The sequence below is a fragment of the Aedes aegypti genome, unplaced genomic scaffold (genome assembly GCF_002204515.2).
Source record: "Aedes aegypti strain LVP_AGWG unplaced genomic scaffold, AaegL5.0 Primary Assembly AGWG_AaegL5_hic_scaff_1824_PBJ_arrow, whole genome shotgun sequence".
Lineage (NCBI taxonomy): Eukaryota > Metazoa > Arthropoda > Insecta > Diptera > Culicidae > Aedes > Aedes aegypti.
The window spans coordinates 85,667-109,992 of NW_018735295.1; the positions used below are offsets into that span (position 1 = coordinate 85,667).

Here is a 24,326-nt window from a genome sequence, read left to right on the forward strand (position 1 = left end):
AATGAAATGATGCGATGGCTTTTACAGTATATGTGTTCGGGCGATCGTGAGCAAAGAAAGCAAGAACGCGATCGCACAAAATGAACAACCGATGCGGTAGCATTTTTCTGGTGTGCATGAACAGACTCTGTTCACCGTTTTACAGCACTGCTGAAAGGTTAATTAAAATGAGCTTAAAACCAGACACAACCTTCTGCAACTATGTTCATTAGGGTATCGACTAGTGAATTTATCATTCTGGGTTCAATTGAACGTGATTTACTAGTCTACGGAACGAAATAGTGGCATAGGGACAATTTTCAATATATTTGAAACAAATATTCCATACAAACTTCGAATTGAATGCGCCAGCTGGAGGAACAACCAAATGAGTTGAAATTTTGAGAGAGCTTTTTTCTTACTCTAAGGCACATACCTAAGGGGTGCTCCGTAGAGTTTTTCAACTTTTTTGTTTAAAGGCCAGTCTAATAAGCATAGTATAACATAGAATTACCCGTAACGCGAGTAGATCACCTTTTCGTGGTGCGTTACTGGGTAAGATCTACCAACTTGAACCCTAGTCTCATCTTGTTTGTCGGGCTAGGGTAATATGTTTTGGTAATTCAAGTTTTTTTTTTTTTCTTTATTTTAGTGTTTTTTAACATAAAGCTAGTTCAACACTCGTCAGAAGAGGTCACCGAAATGGTGCCTCAAAAAAGAAGGACCCTTAAGGGGTGCCTCTTTCGAGCCCAACCAAGGGGTCTCGACAAACACAGAGTAACGCTATTTTAGCTGACTCACTGGAGAGTCGACCTGTCGTTGTTTTACGTGTAACATCCACCGACAGTCTTTAATTGAAATATCCTAATTGTGAATGCGCACCGCATAATGCGAAACTTCCTTGTTTTTGAAAAATTTGATAACCTAATTGCGTATAGCCGCCGACTTTGGCGGTGGACATCTGCTTAGCCGGACTAAGCTGGCTTGTAGTGTTGGGTCATATTTGTCCGTACAGGTTGATAGCTTTTAGGAACTCTATTAAAGTTGACACGGTGGCCGCGTCGTTTCCTAGGGAGCTGCGGATACTTCCCGAAATTCCGAAGGATCTCTGGGCTGATTCGTATTGCGGACATGTACATATAAAGTGCTCGATGGAGTTCTGAACGCCGCAGATTGAGCACATCCGTCTGAAAGGACCACGTCCATCCATGTTATGAGAAACCCGCGTATGCCCGGTTCTTAAGCGGGAGATGACTCGTTGATCGTGGAGAAGAGGACAATCAACCCAGTTTTCGGTTGAGAGTTTGATTTTTCGCAGGTGCGGAGAGTAAGGCTGAGCCCATTCAGTACCCCATACGTTCTTGAAAGTTTTCGAAATCCATCTTTTGACGTCATCGAAAGGAACCGTTTCTTCGAAACGAGGAGAAGAATGGCCAGTCCCGGCGAGGTTATCGTCAGCTACATTTCCGGGTATCCCACAATGTCCGGGAATCCATGCGTAGGTTGTGTTCGGCATAGCATTCTCTAGCGTCCCCTGAATCCATGGATGTGTGGGCCTTTCAGATTGCAAGGCAGAAACCACGCTTGCTGAATCTGTAAGGATTAATACTGGTCGGTCGGATGGTATGGTGGCTGCTATGAAAATAGCAACGGCTTCCGCGGAAAAAACGGAGCATATAGGAGGAAGACTAAGGCTTAGTGAAATGTCGGAGGCCGAAACTCCCAAACCGACGCCAAGGTTCGAGAGTGACCCATCGGTGTAGCGTTTTTCGTGACTGGGATACTTGTTATGTAGCCAATCGAGGACGGTAGCTCTAAGAAACGATGAATTGTCACCTGCGCGAAACTGATTTGCAATTGCGTTGTCTATGTTTGGTTTCGATGAGTGCCAACAAATATCTCCGTACCAGTGAACCTTGGCCACTGGGGGGAGGTCCACGTTGGCGGCCGACTGGAGGATTCTGCACGCTTCAGATAGGATAAAAATCCTGTCGTCTCCGGATGTTTTTTCGGTAATAGCGGCAGCTTTTCTGCAGACAGCCGTGTAAATGAAAAAACGGAAGGGGAGAAGACCTGCTTCGACGCAGCTTGAGTCCGCCGGAGTTGAAGGAAGCAACCCTGATATTATGCGTATATACCCGTGGTATACGGGAGCGAGAGTGCTAACGAGTCGGTCTAACGCTATACAAGTGAGTTCTAACCCGTATGTTAGCCTGCTATCGATTATGGCTTGCGCAACCCGGAAGCGCACTGCCCGATTGTTCGTTCGGTGGGGGCGTGAGATCGTCCGGATTATATTTAGGCGGGTTTGACAACTCTGCTTCACCGAGTCAAAGTGATGCCGGAAGGTGAGCCCATGGTCCACAGTGACCCCAAGCACCTTGACGGTTTTTTTGTTAGGAATAACTGCCCCATTGACCATAATTGGGACGGGGTTACGATGATTAGATGGACACACATGACATCTAACGCTTTTCGATGCGGACAGCTCGAAGCCGACTGCAGAGGCCCACTTATATACCGCGTTGACAGCTGCTTGGGTTTTAATTCTGACACGAACTGGTGTTTTACCGCTAACGACAAGAAGGATATCGTCAGCGTATACAAATACATATATGCCACTGGGAAGGTAGCTAAACACTCCGTTCATTGCCACCAGAAATAAGGTGACTGCTATCACGGATCCCTGTGGAACGCCGGCCTCTTCCCGATATGAGTCGGATAGGAAGTCACCAACAAGGACTCGGAAGGAACGCTGTTGTAAAAAATTCTGCACGAAACGCATGATGTGCCCTGATAGATTCCATTCAACTAGTTGACGGAGAACTAATGGACCCCATGTCCGGTTGAACGCCTTCGATAGATCTAGGGAAACGATCTCGGTATGCAAGCCACTGGAGTAAGCCGTATGTAGGACATCACCGAGTTGGGAAAAATAGGTTGAAGTCCCGTGCCCTGCTCTAAAGGCATGTTGTCTATGGTCCAAGAGGTCATGAGATTCCAGAAACTGTTTCAGTCGACGGTTCACCATCCGCTCCATCACCTTTGACATACAGCACGTGAGTGCAACTGGCCGGAATTTGGATGGGCCACGAGAGTCACTGTTAGTCTTCGGTATGGGGATGATAAGGCTTTCGCTCCATTCTGACGGAAAACTGTCCGTGAGCCATGTTTTGTTGATGAGATCCAGGAGTTGTAGTTTGCCGGAAGGAGGAAGATTTTTTATGAGAGGATAACCGATGCCATCTGGGCCAACAGATTTACCGGTACTACATTTGATTGCGAATATTAGTTCACTGAGAGTGAATGGATTGTTGATTGGCGCGTTATCATGATCATCAGGAACGGAAAAATCAGCCACAGAACTGAGAGTTGGTTGAATACGGCGTTTAAAGAAATCGCTGTAGCTATCGATGGCTGCTAGCTTTGCGAAATATTCGCCTAGAGCCATTGCTACTGCTGGAGGTTCCGAAACATCAGAGCCTTGAATTTGAAGTGTAAGTGGTGTTGCTTTACGCTTTCCACTGAGAACATTTATCTTGTTCCAGAGGTCAAAGGAAGTTTGTTTTGGATTGATGCTGTCTAAAAAATTTTCCCAGCTGGCACGCTTTTCGTCCGCGATTATCCTTTTGCATTCCATGTGTCGCCGCCGATATAGGTTAATTGCATTCTCCTTGTTAGGGTGGCCAATGGGAATACGCTTGACCGTGCGTAGTGCTTTCCTCCTAGATTTGACTGCTTTTCTGGTGTCATCCGTCCACCAGTGTAGAGCCTTCCTGCCCGGTCGATTGCTAGTACTAGGTATAGATGATACCGCGGCATTGTGGATCACTTTGGCCAAATCGGTTAAGTTGGTGGGTGCATGATTTCGGGAAAGATAGCGAAAGCTTTCAGTGTATTCGTTCCAGTCTGCCTTCTCGTACATCCATCTAGGCCGACGGGCCAAAGCCGGCGGGGAGGCACATGAGCCTATTCGAATAGGATGGTGATCACTACCGTACATATCGGAGTCCACACTCCACTGAAAACGGTTAACGAAGGAGCGACTTACTGCAGCTACGTCGATGGCTGAGGAGGTATGCCCGTTAAAGAAGGTATTTGCACCGTTGTTAAGGACAATAAGGTCATGTTCCTCGAAAATATTTTGTAGGGCGATTCCTCTGGCATCAGAGCGGTGCCCGCCCCAAATAGGGTGATGAGCGTTCATGTCGCCAACGAAAAGGGTGGGTCCGGGTATCACCTCAAGGATTCGATCAATCCGCTCACGCAGGTTGGGTAAGGTTCCGCAGGGGAGATAGACGTTTAAAACGGAAACCCTGATAGGCCCGTTAAGGCGTATTCCGACAACGGGTAGGTCTGAGTCGAGCCTGAGGACCTCAAAAGGGATCGACGTTAATACACCCAGGGCGACTGAGTGTCTCAAGTTACTGCCACGGAGCATAGTCCAACGATATTGGCCACGAAGCGAGCGATACCCTGTTCACTTCCTGCAGAGCTAAGCACCACGGTGTAGTGTCATGAACTAGAAGTTCGAGGTTTGCGAGGTTATTATAGAAACCAATCATGTTCCATTGAAGGAGAATGGTAATTGGTTTTGGCAGAGTTGGCGTGGGAAAAGAAGTTCGGGAAATCGATGAGGTTCCGCTGGAGTTCTGAGAAGTTTGCCGTAGAAAGGATCTGCCGCCCAGGTTGATGTGCTGAGAATGAGCTGCCGCTGCAACATTGGTGGTCAAGCTGGCAGTTTTGGAAGGCCTGGTTGTCAAACCGCTAATGACGGAGGGGGACTTATCACACGGGTTGAAGTGCCCGTGGAGCCCAGAGGGGGAGTCTATCCGCTGGGACCGGTTGTCCGAGAGGGATGTTTCGGAAAACCCTGACGATGGTATTGAAGGAGCATTCGGTGACGGTGAAGTTTCGACGGGATTTGGGTAGCGTTGCATGTGATGTCTAACAGGCACTCCAGGTACCATGGAGTTGGGCGAGCTGAGAGTACCGGAAGAGCTATTGACGGGGTGGGACTTACCACCCGGGTTGGGGTGCCCAGGCTGCATCGCGAAAGAGCCGGCAGGGATACTGGAGGGTAATAAGGCTTCAAAATTGCTGGTCTTGGTTGATTTGGCATTCGTTTGAAGAAAGAGGGCTTGACTTCCCACGTTGTCCATTGGGGTAGCGGGTAGAGCCCGACGCGTCCCGATTACTTCAAAACCTTCACCTCCCACGTCGTCCAGGAAAAATGGCTCAGAAGCTTGATTTCCCTCTTCCAGATCTTCTCCCAACGCCAGAGGTTGTCCGCCAGTTCCGAAGTGGGAAACGACCGCACCGACGGGGCTCTGGCTACCGGGAGTTTTAGCTGGGCAACGAACAGAAAGAAGCAGGAGCTCATCGTCCATTTCTCCTTCAAGACGCCGAGGTCGACCCAACGATTCCGGTTGGTGTAGAGCGTCCGGTACATTGGCGCCCCGACTGTCAAGAGAGGTGACAGGACTGATACGTTGGGCATGATGCCGGAGTCGATCCGGCGATGCTGGTTGGGGCAAGACTTCCAGTTCGCCGGTGCTCCGACGATCAGAAGCCATGAAATCGGTGTTGGGCTGTATGCTGCTATTTACGGTACCATTGAGGAAGGCTCTTTCGGGGGTGTCAGGTTTGGGGGGTTGGGGTGGCGGTGAGAAAATAGAGAAAAAGGTTGATGGACTTACCGCTTCTTGGGAATGGTCCCAAGACCTTCGGAGGCCTTCTTTTTCGTCTTTTTCTGTAGTTGGAATAACGATTCCGTTCGGGAGACGGCACTGATTGGACGTTTCACTGAAGGTGTGACTTGGTCGCTGGTTATTTCACTTTCACTCGGGAGAGAGGTTCTGGTACGTGTCGGTTTTGGTGTTTTCGGTGAAACCATGGTTTTCATCGGTAATTCAAGGCTTTTCGGTACAAAGTCCTTGTTACTGGCAACAGTTTCTGAAAATTAATCTATTTTACCTAGCAGATGGTTAAAGACTCGGAGTTGGTCAGTCCCGAGACTACACTTGAAGCCAGGATAACAATCATGAGTATTAACTCAACAAGGACTGTATGTACTGGTAATTCAAGGACTCACGTGAATTCTGATTACTAAACACATTTTCTAGCTTGATTCGGTTTTACTGCTACTTTACTGCTAAAAGCGAAACAAGGATGGAACTAGAGTTCCGTTGCATGGTCAAATATCAGTAGTAGGGTCGATGTACCAATAGCCGCATAGCTAAGAACAAAAATTCGTATAAAATCGAAAAATAATGCTAGCGTCCTTAATTTTTCATCATCTGATAGATTTTTATCTTGGTTTTGTGGGAAAAATATAAAACATACGAAAACTCAAATGTTTGTATTTATTATCGCGTGTGCCACTATAGGAATACATGTGCCTATAGTAGCACTATTTCTAATTTCTGTTCCTATAGTAGCACTAGCATCACGGCGTCGGAAAAATACTTATCAAAACCGTATTTTTACAAAACTTTTATATTTTTCCTACAAAATGTGGATCTTAAGCTTTCGTTTGATGTAAAAAAGTTATAATTTAATCAATTATTTCGTATAATAAAAAATAGTTTCTCTCAGTTGTGCTACTATAGAAACAATAGGTTTACTATAGGCGCAAGGGAGCTCAAATTTTAAGCAAAAATATTTTTTTCGATCATTTTTTGAGCAAAATCAAGATGTAAATCAATGGTACTTAGATAAATAGGTCCTGACCTTCATGTCAAAAAATGTTTTGAAAAGATTTATAGCAAAACGGCCGTGAAAAGTCACCTTTTGCGACTATAGGGGACTGTCCACTAAGGGAACACCGACCCTACCGATTTGGTTTCTCAGAAATTTAATCGATTATGTTTGCTAAGGGGCGCGCCTTCGCTGAGATGTAAATTTCTATGAAGGGTGTAAATAGCGGGACCTTTTCATCATAGTTCATCAATATCTGAGGAATTAAAACAAGAACTGTACAGAAATCGATGCTTCATTACCTATCAATGGAAATGGAGTAATGCGACATGCACTATACACTAAGGATACGGGTAATGCCACAATAGATCTAAATACTGGTCGCAGTGGCGCATCCGAACAGAGAAAAAAAAATAGCATAGAATTGAATGAATATTTGGGTGGTTCAAAAAATCGTTTTTGCTCCACACCGCTCATTCGATTTCAGATCAAATTCTGAGTGTCCTCCCAAAATTTGAGCTCATTTGGAAGAAAACTGATTTGAATACGATCTTCGGCAAAGTTGTAGCTGACGAATGTATTTAACAATATCAGCGTAGCTCCAACTCTCAAGAGCCAATGGGCAAACACTATGACCGGTTGAATGAATTGCTTGCATTTCCCATAGTCATTCCCATACAAACTTTGAAGGGCTTGTGCAGTCTCAGCTTTCATTCAAATGAGCTCAAATTTTGGGAGGATACTCAGAATTTGATCTGAAATCGAATGAGCGGTGTGGAGCAAAAACGATATTTTGAATCACCTTAATGAATATACATGTTAATGGTTTCTACTCATGATTGAGCGTTACTTGTAAGTATTGCACTTCGATCCATTTTCTGCTTATTATCAAAGTGCACACAGCCGACTCTCCACATCTCGATGTTCTACATCTCGATATCTCTCTCTTTGTCGATGGTTATCACGGTCCCTTCATTCTGCGTACATTTTCACTCTCCATATCTAGATATCCTCCTTATCTCGATACCTCCCTATCTCGATCTGTTTCTTATTCCCGAGTTCCTCCCCGTAAGTCGATATGCCCATTATCTAAGGTTACTAGACTAGATGTTAGGGATTCCAAATAATTTGCGTAGACGAAATGACGTCTATTTGTTTTGGGAGCAGGCCGTTAGGCCGAAAGTCGTTAGGCCGAACGTCGTTAGGCCGAAGGCCATTAGGCCGAATGCCGTTAGGCCGAAAAGGTCGTTAGGCCGAAAGGGTCGTTAGGCCGAAAGCTATCTCAGGCTACAATTTTTTTCCCGTTATTTGATTTTCACTCCACGAAGTGAAACATTAATGCGATTATGTTGTGAAAAAATGAAGCAATTTGGTGCAGTCGTCTTTGAGTAATGAGCATTTATGTTTCTGATACCACGCTGGACAAATAAAAATCTTGAAAACCCTTAAAAACATCATATCGTAATTTTCAGATTTCTCTAAGAATACTGAACCTAATTCGCATTGTATAGTACACATATTATTTTTTTTGATAAATTGACCAAAATCAAAATGGCTGGCAAAGACATTTCATATGAAGAATATGGTCTCCCAAGGAACATCGGAATATTTTTTAAACTAGTTCTTCTTCTTCTTCTTTCTGGCATTACGTACCCACTGGAACAGAGCCTGCTTCTCAGCTCCACAGTTATTAACTGAGAGCTTACTGTGTCAATGACCATTTTTGCATGCGTATATCGTGTGGCAGGTACGAAGATACTTTATGCCCTGGGAAGTCGAGAAAATTTCCAACCCGAAAAGATCCTCGACCGGTGGGATTCGAACCCACGACCCTCAGCTTGGTCTTGCTGATTAGCTGCGCGTTTACCGCTACGGCTAACTGGGCCCCTAGTTCACCAATGATTAATATCGACAGGGATTCCTAAACTAGTTTTTTGAGATATTGTGAATAAATGGTGCAAAAATAACAAGAAACAAAAAGTTATCGCGATTTGATTTTTTTTAGCAGTAAAAAATGAAGCTGTCGATAGAGGGGTTAATCAAATGGAAATGACATTTGACTATTTTAGATGCAAAATACAAACTATTTTTTTAAATGGCTAACACATCAATCAGTGTTTTTTCCTTCTTTTAAAAGAAGGCTATTCTTTCTAGTTATAATTGACAGCGGATGTACAGGGTCAGAAAAGATAATGCAGATTTGGTGATTTATATGAGTAGACAAAAAATACTCATTAGTAAGCATCCATAAATGACGCAGCATTTTCTTGTCAATTTCTGAAACGCCCAACTATACAAAGAAATCTCTTTACGCAACTCTGTGTATACAAACTCAGTTGACATCAGTTCAGTTCAGTTGACATCAGAACTCAGTTGACATCAGTTTTCAACATAACTCTTAATCTGAGAGAGAGGAGACAGCTGGCTTAGATTGCGAGCTCACAAAAGTCGAGGGAACCTGTCATCAGTTGTCACTGGAAAACCGCACATTCGAAGGGCAGATCATGAAAAACCGTCAAAATTTGGCCAAACTATAACTAAAGAATGATTGAAAATTCAGGTTGTTTTCCTATGCTCTCGCAAATAAAATCGTTGATTATTTAAATATTGTCGATTGCTTTGGTTTTTTTCAAATTTTATGATCTTTTTGATAACAAATGGAATGTGATAATGGTTTTGACCCAGTTTGTGCTTTTCGAACCATTGTACACAACCCAAACATGAGAAAAAGAAATCAAAGAAGCCAAGAAAACAAGCCAGTTGTCAGTGAGCTGTCTCCTCTCTCTCAGCTCTTAATGATCTTTCAGCTGCACTAATGTGACAACACTATTTGTTCGGTGAAATTAAGAAAAAAAAACACCAAATCGAATTGTCCCATGATGAAAAGTTAGCGCATGTTAGTCCCACTGCAGATTTTCGCACCGTGTAGCACAAAATTGTACCGTCATAGGGTGCGGGTTCGATTCCCGCTTCAGCCATTGAAACTTTTCGTCAGGAATGTTTCACAGTTGTGCCACTGTAGCATGCTTGTCCGTTCGAGGTACGCGCAAATATGAAGAAAATGCATTTTTCATGATATGCATTCTTTACCTAATAATACACTGGTTAGACATGCGAACAGCGCTTGTGTGTTCTGAAATATTTGAACTATAGAGGAAAACGGATTGACATGATCACATACACTAAGTTATCCAAAGATACACCCGGTTTACAGAATGTTAATTCCGATAGTTTAGCGTGTAAACCAGGTTGCTGTGACAGTGTCAATTCATTCATATAATCGTTCATCAAACTCACTGATTAGTCGGATAAAATGACGTATGCCTTTGCAGATAACAAAAGTAAAAAAAAAATAATAAAAAAAGAACAAATTTTGAATTTCAATCTTTAGCAGACGCATAACCTTTTCATCGATTTCAAGGCGGCATACGATAGTATCGACCTCGTAGAGCTATGGAAAATCATGGACGAGAACAGCTTTCCCGGGGAGCTCACGAGACTGATAAGAGCGACGATGGAGGGTGTGCAAAATTGTTTGAAGGTTTCAGGCGAACACTCCAGTTCGTTTGCATCCCGCTGGAAAGGTGATGGACTTTCGTGACTTTTGTTCAAAATTGCGCTAGATGGTGTTATGCGGAGAGCCGGGCTCAAGAGCCGGAGTAAGGGACCTGCAAGCACTTGGTGTCTTCGAACGTCGGGTGCTTAGGGCGATCTTCGACGGTGTGCAGGAAAACGGTGTGTGGCGGCGAAGGATGAACCACGGGCTCGCCCAACTCTACGGCGAACCCAGTATTCAGAAGGTGGCCAAAGCTGGAAGGATACGATGGGCAGGGCATGTTGCAAGAATGCCGGACAGCAACCCTGCAAATATGGTGTTCGCTTCGGATCCGGTTGATACAAAATGGCGTGGAGCGCAGCGAGCTAGGTGGGTGGATCAAGTGTGTATCGATTTGGCGAGCGTGAGGCAGAACCGAGGATAGATAGATGCGGCCACGAACCGAGTATTGTGGCGTGAAATTGTTGATTCAGTGTTGTCTGTCTAGATGTTAACTAAGTAAATGAATGGTAGCAACTACTAACAAAAGGAAGGGTCAACATTTTTGTCATTGATGACTTTAATGTCAAACATCGGTCATGGAATAATTCGCAAAATAATTCCAACGGCAGAATTTTATTTGATGAGTGCTCTTCAGGATATTTCTCAATTGAATACCCTGATAGCCCTACGTGCTTTTCCTCTTCTAGAAATCCATCTACGATTGATTTGGTCTTAACAGACTCCAGTCATTGTTGTAGCCAATTAGTTACTCATGCTGATTCTGATTCTGATCACGTCCCTGTTACATATATATATATATGAAACATATATCGATAGTAATCTTGATGTTAACATTTCTTTACAAACAAAACTTGATATTGACAACGCTCATGAAACTTTAACAAATTCCATTGTTGAAGCCAGGGGCATTGCAATTTGAAATTTGAATCCGTGATTATAGATGACGATCTTAAACTCTTGATCCGTCTTAAAAGCGTGAGGAGAAGCCAATTTCAACGCACTTGCGATCCTGCTATGAAAATTATATGGCAGGATCTGCAAAAATGATTTTCACAATGAAGAAAACAAAATTGAAAATAAAATTTCTCAATCGGACCCTGGCTCTAAGCCCTTTTGGAAATTATCTAAAATTTTGAAAAAAAAAAACTCAGAAGCCAATACCGGCTTGAAAGAGAAAAACTAATAATTACTAACTAATTGCGAAAAAGCTCACAGACTTGCTATGCAGTTTGAAAGCGCGCACAATTTTAATGTAGGACCTACTAGTCCAATAGAAAATCAAGTTACTCTGGACTTTGAAAACATTCTCAATCAAGAGAACGTTTGCAAAAATTACTGGGAGACTGATTTGGAAGTCGGAACTATTATTAAAAAAAATCAAAAATATGAAAGCTCCTGGCGTTGATGGAATTTTCTACATCCTCATCAAGAAACTTCCAGAAAGTAGCTTATCATTCTTAGTTGATATATTTAACAAATGTTTTCAATTTTCATATTTTCCTAACAAAAAGAAAAATTCTAAGGTTGTACCAATTTTACCAGATAAACATCCTGACGGTCGAAATTTCAATTTTACGGTTGTATGTCCAATATCCCCTTAAATAAGGACAGCAATTACCTACGCATTCTGTTCAAACATCATAAACACTGTATCATCAAAAAGGAAACAATACACCCCATGAATATAACAAACATGTTGTGTAGCAAAGAGAAACTTGTTTATTTCATTTAAAACTAACTCACCTCCAAGCGACAGGTTTTGCTGGCAATGAGGCATGAGGTGGTTTTCCTTCCCCATTTCCACCCACGCGATGATGATCATAGTAAGAAAGATGATGGCGAAACACCAGCTCGAGAAAAACAAACTGGTATGGAAAGAAAGTGGGGGTGCTGAGGAATCGGTGGGGGTGCAAAAAGGACTTTATTCAAAAATTATGCATCACAACGAGGTCGCTTGCCGTTTCATCTTCAACCCATCTTATCCCTTCGTATAACCGGGTGACACGCTTGATGCAGCCAGATGTCCATGTTCTATATCTTTATATAAACTTTTCTGCGCCAGGTGATGCTGGGTAAGCACTGCTAAATACATTAAAGCTACGGGAGAGAAACACACCAAATCGTGCGAAAGAGGATCCTGAAGAGCGATGAGCGTCTTGCGGGTCTGCACTGCACACTAAGGTGGCCCATTTTTAAATGGAAAAAAATCAAGCAGTAAACATATAAAGTTACACCCTCAGATGTGTTCATATGAACCCCCGAAAGCTACTGCTAAATTTTAAGTGAAATCCATAAATTATTAGAGGGGGATGGGTCTAAACAAGATCATCAACGGTTTTAAGGTGAAGATGAATTGAAGCCAGAGATCAAATTTTCAAGAGCACGGATCTGGAGAACCAAACATCCGTTTTTAAGCTGAAAACTTAATCGATTGGTCACTAGCTGGTGGTGACCAATCGATTAAGTTTTCAGCTTAAACGGATGTTTGGTTCTCCAGATCCGTGCTCTTGAAAATTTGATCTCTGGCTTCGATTCATCTTCACCTGAATCGATTTAAAATTGCAATAAGAATCATTTGCCCCATTTTACGGTACCATTTTTAATCCAGTTTAGACTCCCCAATTAGCCTTTATACGTTTCGTTCAAAATTGCACAGTAACTTCTGATGGTCCAAATAAACAAATTTGGAGGGTGTAACTTAAGATTTGTGCAGTTGATCATGATGGGCCACCCTAACTGCACAGTTTGCTCGGGCGTGGATTGGGCTTTGGTGTGGGGGGCAGATTGACATACCATACCGCCTTTTGCCAGGTGAGAAGGAAATCTTTACTTATTACATCGTTAAAGCAAACGGAAAGGAAATCTTCAGAGATAGAGAGAGAAAGTGCCCTAGTGATGATGACGGGGTGGGTTGGGTGCATTCCGTCCACATTACCCGCAGGATGGGATCTTGAGTGTCTGTCTACACATCTATAACACTCGAGTATACCCCAAGATAGATGAGTTTGGGCGATGAGTTGGGATTTGGTTTGCGGATGCGAGCACTTCAAGCAGACGGAAAACGTGGAAAGAAGACCGTCTGGGATCGTCTGACTTATTAGATAAGTTGGTAATGAAATGTTTGCAGTTCATACCGACGCGGACTGTTGGCGGAAAAGTGGTTTTCTGTAAAATTAAATAAACTTAGTTGAGGAACTCCTCAATAGAAATGTACCAATTTTATGCTATACTTTTGAAAGACATGCATAAACGTTTTCATTCATCCACGTTTATTACTTGAACAAAGAAAGCGTCAGAAAATCTTTCAACTTAGGGATGATACACAAATTATGTAATCCGAAAATTGTATAGACCAATCCAGTTGCCTGCGTAGTAGTGCAATGTTGACAAAATTTTCTTTGTTTGCTGTGAGAACTGTCACAACATTGCTTTTGTTTGCTGTGAGAATCCAAATATAAACAGAATTGCTGCAAAACAACCACTTCCTTGTTGGCCTGCCGTTTACCGAAAGCTCAGTGACGTCAAACAAACATCGATACGTTTTCATTCTGAGGAAATCGACTTGTGTAAGATTGATTGTGCGTTGGTGTTCGTGGCAGTTTGCTTGGGGACCTCTATAAAGTTTGCCCCACTTTCCATGTCCTGGGGGTCATAATTTGAGCATGAGTCCTTAACCTCGCGCTAACACGCGTTAACTTTGTGAGAGATGTTTGAAAGGCCGAACGGGACGTCATCAGATTCATGTGACTCGCCTGTAATCACTGTCGATCAAAGTAAGCATGCATATTTCAGATGTCACCCGTCGACTGCCATAATAATCCAGTCACATAGAGTGACAACTGTCGAAAAACTCGGGTGACAGAGCCATGTCGAGCGGTAGTTTTGGTCGACAGTTGGGTTTATTCTACGACTGACGTGAGGTGACAATTGTCGGTGTCGTATAGCGAGGTGACAATTCTCGACTCGAGTGAAGTGACTCGCCGTGTAAATTAAATGGAGAGTCACTTCACTCGAGTCGAGAATTGTCACCTCGCTATACGACACCGACAATTGTCACTTCACGCCAGTCGTAGAATCAACCCAAGTGACTCCAGTCGAGTCATTTTGATCAACTCAACTTATAAAATAGGGCCCATAATCACCCTATCCATTTCAAGAAGCAAATCGCAAGAACCACTCCATATATCGATGCAAAAATGTATCACTATGATTCTATATATGTAGTGCACAACCCAATAAATTTTCAGCTTCATCGGTTCACTAAAACTCGAGATTGGCAGGTTTATTCTACGACTGGCGTGAGGTGACAATTGTCGTTCTCGTATAGCAAGGTGACAATTCTCGACTCGAGTGGAGTGACTCTCCATTTGATTTACACGGCGAGTCACTTCACTCGAGTCGAGAATTGTCACCTCGCTATACGACACCGACAATTGTCACCTCACGCCAGTCGTAGAATAAACCCATGGGTCTCCCGTTTTACCTTTATGCTTATACCTATAGGTAGCAGGAAGAGAAATACCTTGGGATCTTTGACTTTGATAAGCTTGTCTCATGTTGATACGAACTATTTTCCATTTCTGATGATTGAATAAGCAAGCATTGCCAGTTTTCGTATTACATTACTGGAGCATTTGGTCATAAAATGTTTGCTTCAACATAACATGCTTTTCTTAGCGAATCAACCGATGGAGGCGCATGGTTTCTCACATTTGTCGACTCTTCAGGCGAACGATTGCACGCAAATGTGGGTACACTGATAAAAATCCACACGCTCGATCTGTTTGTTTAAAATTATGGATCGATTCATGAACGTCCATATCGATTTGCTATGATTTTCTTGCAAACTTCGTGTGTGTTACACATTAAATTCCTTTGTTCCTGTGACGCATAGATCATCACTCCAACACGAATTCAGTGTGTTTTGCTTATGGTTATCTTGTGTCATAATCATCATGTTCATGTTGGTCGATTCATTGATATGCGCAATGAGATTGTTATGATGAAATCCATGAGCTATGCTATCGATTTCCATGTTCAAAGCTTCTAAATTGTTTGTGAACAACATGGGATGCATAGTGAACTGAATTGCGGTTGGACTTCATGTCGAACGACAGTCATCATCATGCTTCCAAAGAGAAGAAGTAAATTTTGAAGCTGAAAGTGTTAGATGAAAATTTGTGGATTCGATTTTTCTTTTATTAGTGAAGTTGACCGATGTACGAGAATTCTAACTTTCTATAAGAAAACATTGATTATAATGTATAGTTTAGTAGAAAAATCGAATTCCACTAACAGATTTTCCTGGCTTTCAGTTTCGAAAAAAATGAAATATGCTTATCCCTGGCTTCCCAAATTATGGATTTGCGGCGCCCCGCTTATTGCTGGCTCACGGGTTTGAAAAAAAATCAAGAGAGCTTGCGACAAGTAGAGGAGCCTCGGATCCATATTTTGGGGAGCAAAAGTTCTTCTACCAAATTTCTTCTTTCAGTCCCATGACATTTATGTTTTATCACACATGACTATCTAAAGCTACTACATTCGAATTCAATAAGCAAATCAGTTGGTTTTCATGATTTAATATTTGGAAATTCATGTTTGTTTCACATGACAACCTAATGTTGATACACATGTTATTATACCGTGAAATCAATGATGAAATCCATATGGCTACCACACTCAAATCATGTGGTTTTCCTCATTGCGCAAATCTATAAGTAAAACACACGACCTTGACGTGTAGATTTTTCTCAGTGTATGTTATTTCCCGAATCAATCATGCAAACCTTAATACGTTGTTTGATACAAAAGTTTTATTTTTGATGTGCTTCGTTTGTTTAATTGAGAGATGTTTCAAAATGTGACCCAGCAGTAGGGGTCAGATGAACGGTATTTGGAACACTGGTATGTTTAATAACATCAACTGTAACTATGGTTAAAATTTTCAAAATGGTTCAAATCATATTTTTTATGCAAAGTATATAAAACGGTCTACAATATAAAACATGAAAGACTTGAAAATAATCATACGTTATTTTTATCTGATCGATTGAAACTTGAGTTTTTTTTAACCTCACGGTAATAGAGCATGTCACGGTATTGCATAAATACTTGGGTTTATTCTACGACTGGCGTGAGGTGACAATTGTCGGTGTCGTATAGCGAGGTGACAATTCTCGACCCGAGTGAAGTGACTCGCCGTGCAAATCAAATGGAGAGTCACTTCACTCGAGTCGAGAATTGTCACCTCGCTATACGAGACCGACAATTGTCACCTCACGCCAGTCGTAGAATAAACCCAATTAAAATGTCAATCTTATTACGCGAAAACGGTACAAATCATTATTGAGGCATTTTGGACCATTTATTCATATCATAAGCGTACGCAGGAGTTAGCTTTGAGAAGGGGAGAAGGTGTCAGGGTCAGCGAAGCAAAAATTAACATTAGTCGTCTCACCTCACTCCTGGTGAGAGCCACTAGTCTCGACTCACAGCCGCGCAGAATAAACACAATTATCCTAAAGAAATAGTCGATCAAAATTGTGGGAAAGAAAGAATGAAGAAGGAATACCTAGTTCGGCCAAACGTACAAGCTTATCTGCACGTTATTTGTTAGTACTTGTAATTCCCGTTTCGGATGTTTTTTTGTGACTAGGGAGATTTCTTTGTTATCTAAAGAACAATAGTTTCTGGTTTTCGAATATTTTTATCTCACTTTCTTTTTGCAAGGAAGCGGCAATACAGTAGCGCTTAAGGTTTGGTTATTATTCTAAGAATTTAAATGTCTCACTTTACTAATAAAACGCAATAACGCTGAATTAGTATCGCAACCTTTTGTACCAGCAAGACAAAAAAAAACTCTAAGCATTACTTTCCTGGCCAAAAGTAGTATTTACTGCTTCGCTACCATGTCATAAATTAACGTATACTATACAATAAACGGAAAATAATCTACTAATCAAGTTCGTGTTGTGCCAATTCGTGCTGAAGTACCGAAATTGAAAAAGCTGGGAAAGTCAAACCATGATAATAGAACAACCATCCTAACCTCGAAGCGCCAACGCGTTTAGAATCATTCCAAAGAACAGCAATCTTTTTTTCCCAATTATGAAACTCTCTATTTTCCAACGGTCCAGAACAAGCTGGTAGACCTAACTTTGATGCTTTGTTTAGTGTAAAACAATTGTGTATTGTTAATCCGCGTGAATGGCCTTCACTCACTCGATCACCGACATTCGTTTTTTGCTCAGCTCACACTCAGCCTGCCAACGCGCACTTCGGGCGGCACTCGGTGTTAGTACAGAAAACTTCCGAATCCGAAGGCGGATCGAATACTGTCCCAGTAGTAACGGTTCCAGTTGGCCCTCGTAGCCTCGAACTCGGCCGATGGGATGAGTGTTTGGGTGAGTTTGAGCTCGGTGTGGTCCTCCTGGAACGAAAGAAAAAAAATTCAAATGATTTTTCAAAGTACCGTAAAATGGGGTGTTAAGGACTCATGAGGTTTTAAAGGATTGAACTTCTGCATTAATTTTGACAAGTCACAAACACGTCGAAAGTCGATATATTAGCCATCTTAAATGCTTGATTTGTTTGAAGAATTGTGACTTGCATTATGTGATCGCCCATACCCCTTTCTGACCGAAGGGCAGGGTAAAACCTTACGATTGATAGGCCCGTGCGTACACCACACACCTATCGATGACTCAGAAAACATTTTTCTTGATTGTTGATTCTAAATACCGAATATTAGCACTTCTAACTAGTAATCCATAATATGGGCCAGGGAATGATTGTTTACCACGGTTATGGATCACTTCCAAAGATTGTAGATTTCTGCACATTTTAAGCATTGGATTCGACATTTTCAGACAATAGCATTAAGGATAAAACTTATAAAACATCAAGGTTTGTAAATTTTTATTTTTTATCAGACAAAAATGGGTGGAAAACTTGGTGTGGAGTGAAAACAGTTCATGTATCAGTTACTACAATGCAGTATCAAAAAAAAAGGGATTTTACCCTTGTTTCTAGCTCTAACACTACTATTTTTTACAGTAATATGTGACGCATTGTTAACTTTCGCCAAATTATGCAATACAGTTGCATTTAGTTGAAAATCTCTTGATTTTGCGCACTGATCCGTAATATGTCACAATTTGATCCATAATAGTTTTTAGAAAACGATACAATTTTTAATTTTTATGCAATCCTATGTAAATATTACACTCAAAAAAGTAAGAGGTTGTTTCCGAGATACGACCGCCAAGTTGACGTTGGATAACGTTAGCTTCTTCTATTTCCTGATTTAGGACCGTCACGAACATATGAAAGATTTCTAGGTACTGACAAAAATCTAATCAATTTTCAAACTATTTGTTGCATGTCAATTCTGATATATTATGGACATTGTGTGTTATTATTTGGTTGGTTCGGTTAACACTTCAACACCGCGCCATAAAGAACTTCTTCTGCTTCATTGTGGTATCCGGAGAAATGTAGAAGCAAACCAGTAGTGCCCGACAATTCATTATAGTGATCTCGGCAGCGCAAATATCACCATAATCATTTGACAAGCCCAGCTCCACATCATAACAGGTGCAGAGTTTGCGAATCTTGTGCGCCACAGCAATCGTTGTTGCTGGCGGTGAAATCGATCAGGACTTCTTGATTAAGGCCACGGGTTTAATCACCCTCTCCATTTGAAAAGTTAATCTCAAGTACCACTCAATATATCGATGCGAGAAATGTATCACTAGCATTATATATATGTAGTGCACAACCCATTAAATTTTCAGTTTAATCGGTTCACTAAAACTAGAGATTTGTCTGCAAAGTTTTGATGATAATTGTTAGAGTGAGACAAAAGATAGGGAATAAGCCATTTTACGAGATGTTCTAGTGACGTTTTCTGGCGGGCCGCTCATTGTTGTTGTCCAAAAAACTAGCATGATATCTGAATGGCGCTGGTCACATTTTTGTTGGCGATGACGTCCCCGTCTCTTTCAGCGCATGTTTCTACCTGTTTCTACCCGGTTTACATGAATTACAGGTAACGTAGATGAAAAATATCTTCCCTGCCCACTGATTTAAATTTTACATGCGAAAATCAAAAACTTTGTTTCATTGCCACCAGCGCCATTGATGAATATGCTCCTTTCAAATGTAGCGCTAGAAGAAACGTAAATAAATCGGCCCGCCTGAAACTTTCAAATCTGGTAAACAAAAGGAAACCATATGATTCGAAACGTCTCATAAAATGGCTTATATAACACGGTCTCCCGTGTCAGCTTAAGACCGATCTGTGATTTCAGAGCACGACCGTCACCGAAGTACATCCAGCTGGCTCGTCGTATCCGTGGCGAAGGCGCTTAAATTGCATTGAAGCACAATTTCAAACAACAACCCTTTACAGGGCCACAATTGAAAAATTAATATTTAGTTATCGATTGTAATTTCGAATGATAAGTTTTCAACGGAGATAAATGGCAAACAAAGTTTTATCTAGGTTCCCGTCGCTCGGGTCGGGCGGCGGTAGCATTTTTGCAGTCTTCTCTGTGTGTGTATTTCGTTTCGATCGACCATTTCTTACCAAATCAAAACGTCAACAAAGCTGTTGCTGATAAGTTTTAGCTCTTTGTTCGCCAAATTGATACTGATCGCTCTAGCATGCGACGACGACAACGGCATCATTCAATCATCACTAATTGCGAGGCAAACCGTGATGGATTCTTAATTCAAGTGCCGTTCGCGATTTACCTGACCGCGCGCGCACAATGGGAATTTTATTTCTTGACACTGTGATCCTCGAGAAGCATTATTTAGCCGTGATAAATGATTGCATGCAAATTACTGACCAAAATCTGAATCAATCACATCCAATCACCAGTAATGTCGCTCTTCACGGTGGAAAATTCTCACAACTCTTTCAAAATGAAATGGTCGTCCTGAAAAGGACGGTTGGGGCTAGTCACAGTCGATCGAACTGGGTTGTCAATCCATTGTTAGACAGAAACACACCAAAAGATTACCGAAGACGATCGAAATGCGGTCTGTAATTTTGTGCTTCGTTGTTTTCGTTGGTTTGCTCACTCCTCCGACGGCAATTTTCAAGGTTTCTAGACGAGTTCTCCACGAATTTGATGGTCTAGCTGGATGCCCATGGCCATGATGAGCGATTTCACGGAACCCGCAGCATTTAGCTTGGGTTGGGAATAAACAAGAGCAGAAGCAGCGGCAGCGACGAATGTGTAAAATTTATTCCGATAGGAGTCCTTCTCCAATTACTGGTCGACGATTGACTGATGTACGCGGGGCTCATTGAAGCTTGGTTGGCTTCGACTGAACACGATAGAATAACTCTTAAGTAAGAAGAAGACCGAAAGGGGCGTTTCTCTTTGCATGACGAAAGTGGCTAAGATATCGAGCAATGATGTCTGTGCTAGGAATACACAAGAAAAATGTGCTTTTCTATGGAAAATAAGACATGCCTTGATATTTATCGATTTTTCAAGTTTATTCATGAAAATCAATAGTTGGTCAATGGTTCGCTATTGATAATCAATAGTTTTCTTTTGTATGAAGGAAAATTTCTGATCCATGGGTGCCAAAATGATGAGAATTGTTCAATGAGAATTTCTTTTCAGAAGCATTCTAAATATGTCGCAATTTTGTTTCATATGTTCTCATAAAATATGGCAAGTCTAAGAAGCTGTTAGAAATGCCACTCTGTTTTACAATCGTTGTGAAATGTTGTGACGGCACTGCAGCAGCGTCCGTGAATACAGTATCAAATTGTCGTGCCATCAATTATTCATGACAAATTAAATTGTGTATGAAGCTGTGAGATTGATTGAGAAATATAAGATGTAATAAGGTCGAAAATATTATTCTTTCAACTCTTTTCAACACATTTGATGGCCCTGAAAAGCGCCGATTTGCCTATACGACGAACCAGCTAAATGACGTGACGTGGATGGCGCACAAGAGAAACGGGTTGTTGATTACCGGGCATAAGTTGAAATTTGCAAACGATGCTCACTCTTAAAATCTTGAGCGATTTCACAAGTCCGACTCTCAATTAGAAGCAGCTCCTCGGATCAGCAACTCAGAGGGCCTGTGGTATTTCGTTCCTAGTGGGCTTGCTTCTTGACCACCGATGCTGAATTCAAAGTCGAAATCTGCAAGAGCGGATAAATTTGCGGCGGCGATGACGACGGGTTGGACGCTTTTCCGAGCGACAGTAGTTCGCCGCTCGGACAAGCGCCCAAGCCATCGTCATCGCCGCCGCAAATCAATCTTGCGTCTTCCTCTTCCGACGACACAAATTGAACTGTGACGGCAGGAGCAAACGCAAAGCGAAAATGACTCGCCCGACCGTGTGAACAGTCCGACCGCAAAAAGAAGACTGAGGGAAGAAGCAGGACCGGTGCGCTTTTATAGGGGGAAGCGGAACCCAAAAATGTGCTTGAACGTGATTGGTTAGATAAGAAAGGAGTCATCATTTTACGATTTTTCAATAGTTTGTTGCCAATAATCAATAGTGTCCTCCATTTGAATCGACGCGTAGATAAATTTCCGATCGATTGATGTATAAATATTGAAAATCTATCGATAAATGGCTGAGTTATTAGCGGTCAAAACCTGACCACTTTTCGTTACATGCTCAATTTTTCGTTTTTTGAAATTGTACCCCCATATGTTGCCGAAGGACGTTATCCAACGTCAATAGTTTACTATAGAGTTGCATATTTCTCAGGAGCACATAAATGTAGAGTTACTGTGCACGTGCTGTAGCCTTAGATGTAGGAGGCTCATTGCTTGCTAGCGCACGGGTGCGCTGTACATTGTGAGACCTTTTTTGGTGCGACTCATTTTTCTTGAGATGTGTCTCAATGCGGACTCATGCGCTCCATCACATGTGTTGCAATACTAAATTATCTCAAATGTATGCAAAAATACTGAAAAACAAGAATATTAAAAAATAGGGAGCCGGATCCTATTCTTAACACTTTTGATTCACTTCGGCAGTGGGGTGTTTTGAAGGCTACAGCGCTCAAATTTGGCCACAATATGCGTCGCACTATAGCGTTTCTTATTGCAAAACTTCAGACAATTCGGCCGTGAAAAACCCCCCATGCCAAACTGAATCATGGAAGTGCCCAAGTAGCTCTGCACCCAATACTCCGGATAATCGAATCTTGGATAATCGAGTCCGACCTGTAGTAGACGCCATGCTTGATTCAAATTATACATGCAACATTAGTTAGCTTGAATATTCGGGTCAAGTCACAGTTAGGCATCACACTAAAATCATAATAATAATCAAATAGTAAGAGCGCGGCCAGGGTAAACGCAAAACGCGAAGTGAAAATTGTATGGGAACGAATAAAAATTATTAATAATGAAAACTACAAAGGATTTTCGCTTCGCGTGATGCGTCTTGGCCGACACCCAAGCCTGTTAGAACGTTCAACTATCCGACTGCTATCTCCAATCCCAAACAGCATCCCTTTGATCGACTTACCTTTTGAACCAACTCCATCACAACGTTAGAGTAATGTCCGGCAGGCCACTGCTTCAACCGCCACGTTTGAGTAATCTTCTTGTTTGGAATAATTTCGTCATACTTTCCGCATACGTTTCCTCCGAACAGTACGAATCTGAAAATAAAACAGTAAATCAATTTGAAACAATTCATTGCCTTTAGGATCATCGCGCATCAAAACTTACTCTCCGCCCTTGAACAGATCGAGCTTGACGTGCCCTCGCGTGAAAGCGGTCACCATGTCCGTCCGGGTGAGGGCCTCGTACAGCTCATTGGCCTGGCACTGAAACCGCTCAAAGGTTTCCAGCGTTTTCACATCCAGCTTGCAGCCAACGTTCTTCGGTTCGCTAATCACAGTTTGCAGTTCAATTTTTTGCTTGTTGAAACCACTGGCGTAAACGGTTTCCTTGTCTGGCTTTACCTTGACCTCGTCCTGTTCTGTGCCCTTCTTTGGCAGGATCAGTCCTTTGGCAAAGTCCTTCTTCAGCTCTTTGATGTACGTGTCGAGCTGTTTTCGCAATTTGTCACGCCCGACATTGTACATGAACACTTTCAGCTTCTCCGAGGCATTGTTCGATTCGTCCACGGAAACGGTCAGTTCCACTTCGTCTACGTCGTTTTCCTCCGAAAGATTCGGAATGGACACCTTTCCGGTTACGTCTTCGTTGTCCACCGTTCCCTTCCATTTGAGGACAATGTTCCACTCGTAAAAGAATATGAGCTTCCCTTTCCGATTGTTGGCAGTGGCTTCGCCATCCATTTTTTCAATTTCTACAATTTTGCACTCCTGTCCGGAGCCACTGATGACAAAATCCTGCAGCAGAGCTTTCAGCTTATCCTTGGACCATGGGGTGGCGTTTTTCTCCGTCCAGTGCCAGTTGTTTACATTTGTGGCATCGGGTCGCTCCTCCACGATCCAGCGAGGGTCTCCTTCACCCCATTTGGCCATTTTTTCGAGAGGAATTCAAACACTCACCAGACGCAACTTTCCAGAAAAAAAAGTGTATCAATTTTTGAGGTTAGTCTTCGTCGCAGGCTGAGGCTCTTTTTTGCTACTTACTGCAAGAAATCCAATTAAATCTCTATTTCTACTGTACCTTTTTCAGAACTGCACCCGAATGTGTTCACTTTTTGGTTTTGTAACGTATTTTAAATGACGATATTTGCTCAATGGATTTTTCTTCAAAAAATGACTGCACTTTGTGACGATCGAACGAAGGGAAGAAAAACACCGCTGTCCTCGACAAGGAATGATTCTAGACTGTTCGGCAACGTTCGGGAAATCGATTCTCGAGCTGTCAGTCACGCGGACGAAACGAAAGAAAAGAAACGTCAAAACAGCAGAAAACGAAGAAGACGAAAACAGTGGTTGACAGTTTTTGCCCCACTGAAAGTTAGATGCGCACAGTGGTCCAGTTGTTTTAAAAGCTGGCAAAAAACAAGGTGCACGCAACTCTCAAGTATTCATTAATGGGTATTCTCGTACCCATTTCTATTATAGTTGTTCGGATTAGAACCAATTCCTTGTAGCAAACACCTTTATTT

The 24,326-nt window shown here is 42.2% G+C and overlaps 1 protein-coding gene across 2 annotated transcripts; it reads right to left on the minus strand.

The window, feature by feature from the left end:
• Positions 1-16,923: 16,923 nt before the first annotated feature.
• LOC110680778 (activator of 90 kDa heat shock protein ATPase homolog 1-like) lies at positions 16,924-24,059 on the minus strand. Of its 2 annotated transcripts, none has more exons than XM_021856562.1 (4): positions 23,879-24,059; positions 22,967-23,766; positions 22,761-22,896; positions 16,924-17,666 (listed from the first exon to the last, which is right to left on the minus strand). In XM_021856562.1, the coding sequence occupies exons 2-4, from the start codon at positions 23,728-23,730 to the stop codon at positions 17,532-17,534; spliced, it is 1,035 nt and encodes a 344-aa protein (XP_021712254.1). In that variant the 5' UTR covers positions 23,731-23,766; positions 23,879-24,059; the 3' UTR covers positions 16,924-17,531. The 2 variants fall into 2 exon arrangements, with proteins under 2 accessions (XP_021712254.1, XP_021712255.1); XM_021856563.1 differs by having other exon boundaries at positions 23,842-24,059.
• Between the last annotated feature and the right edge of the window lie 267 nt (positions 24,060-24,326).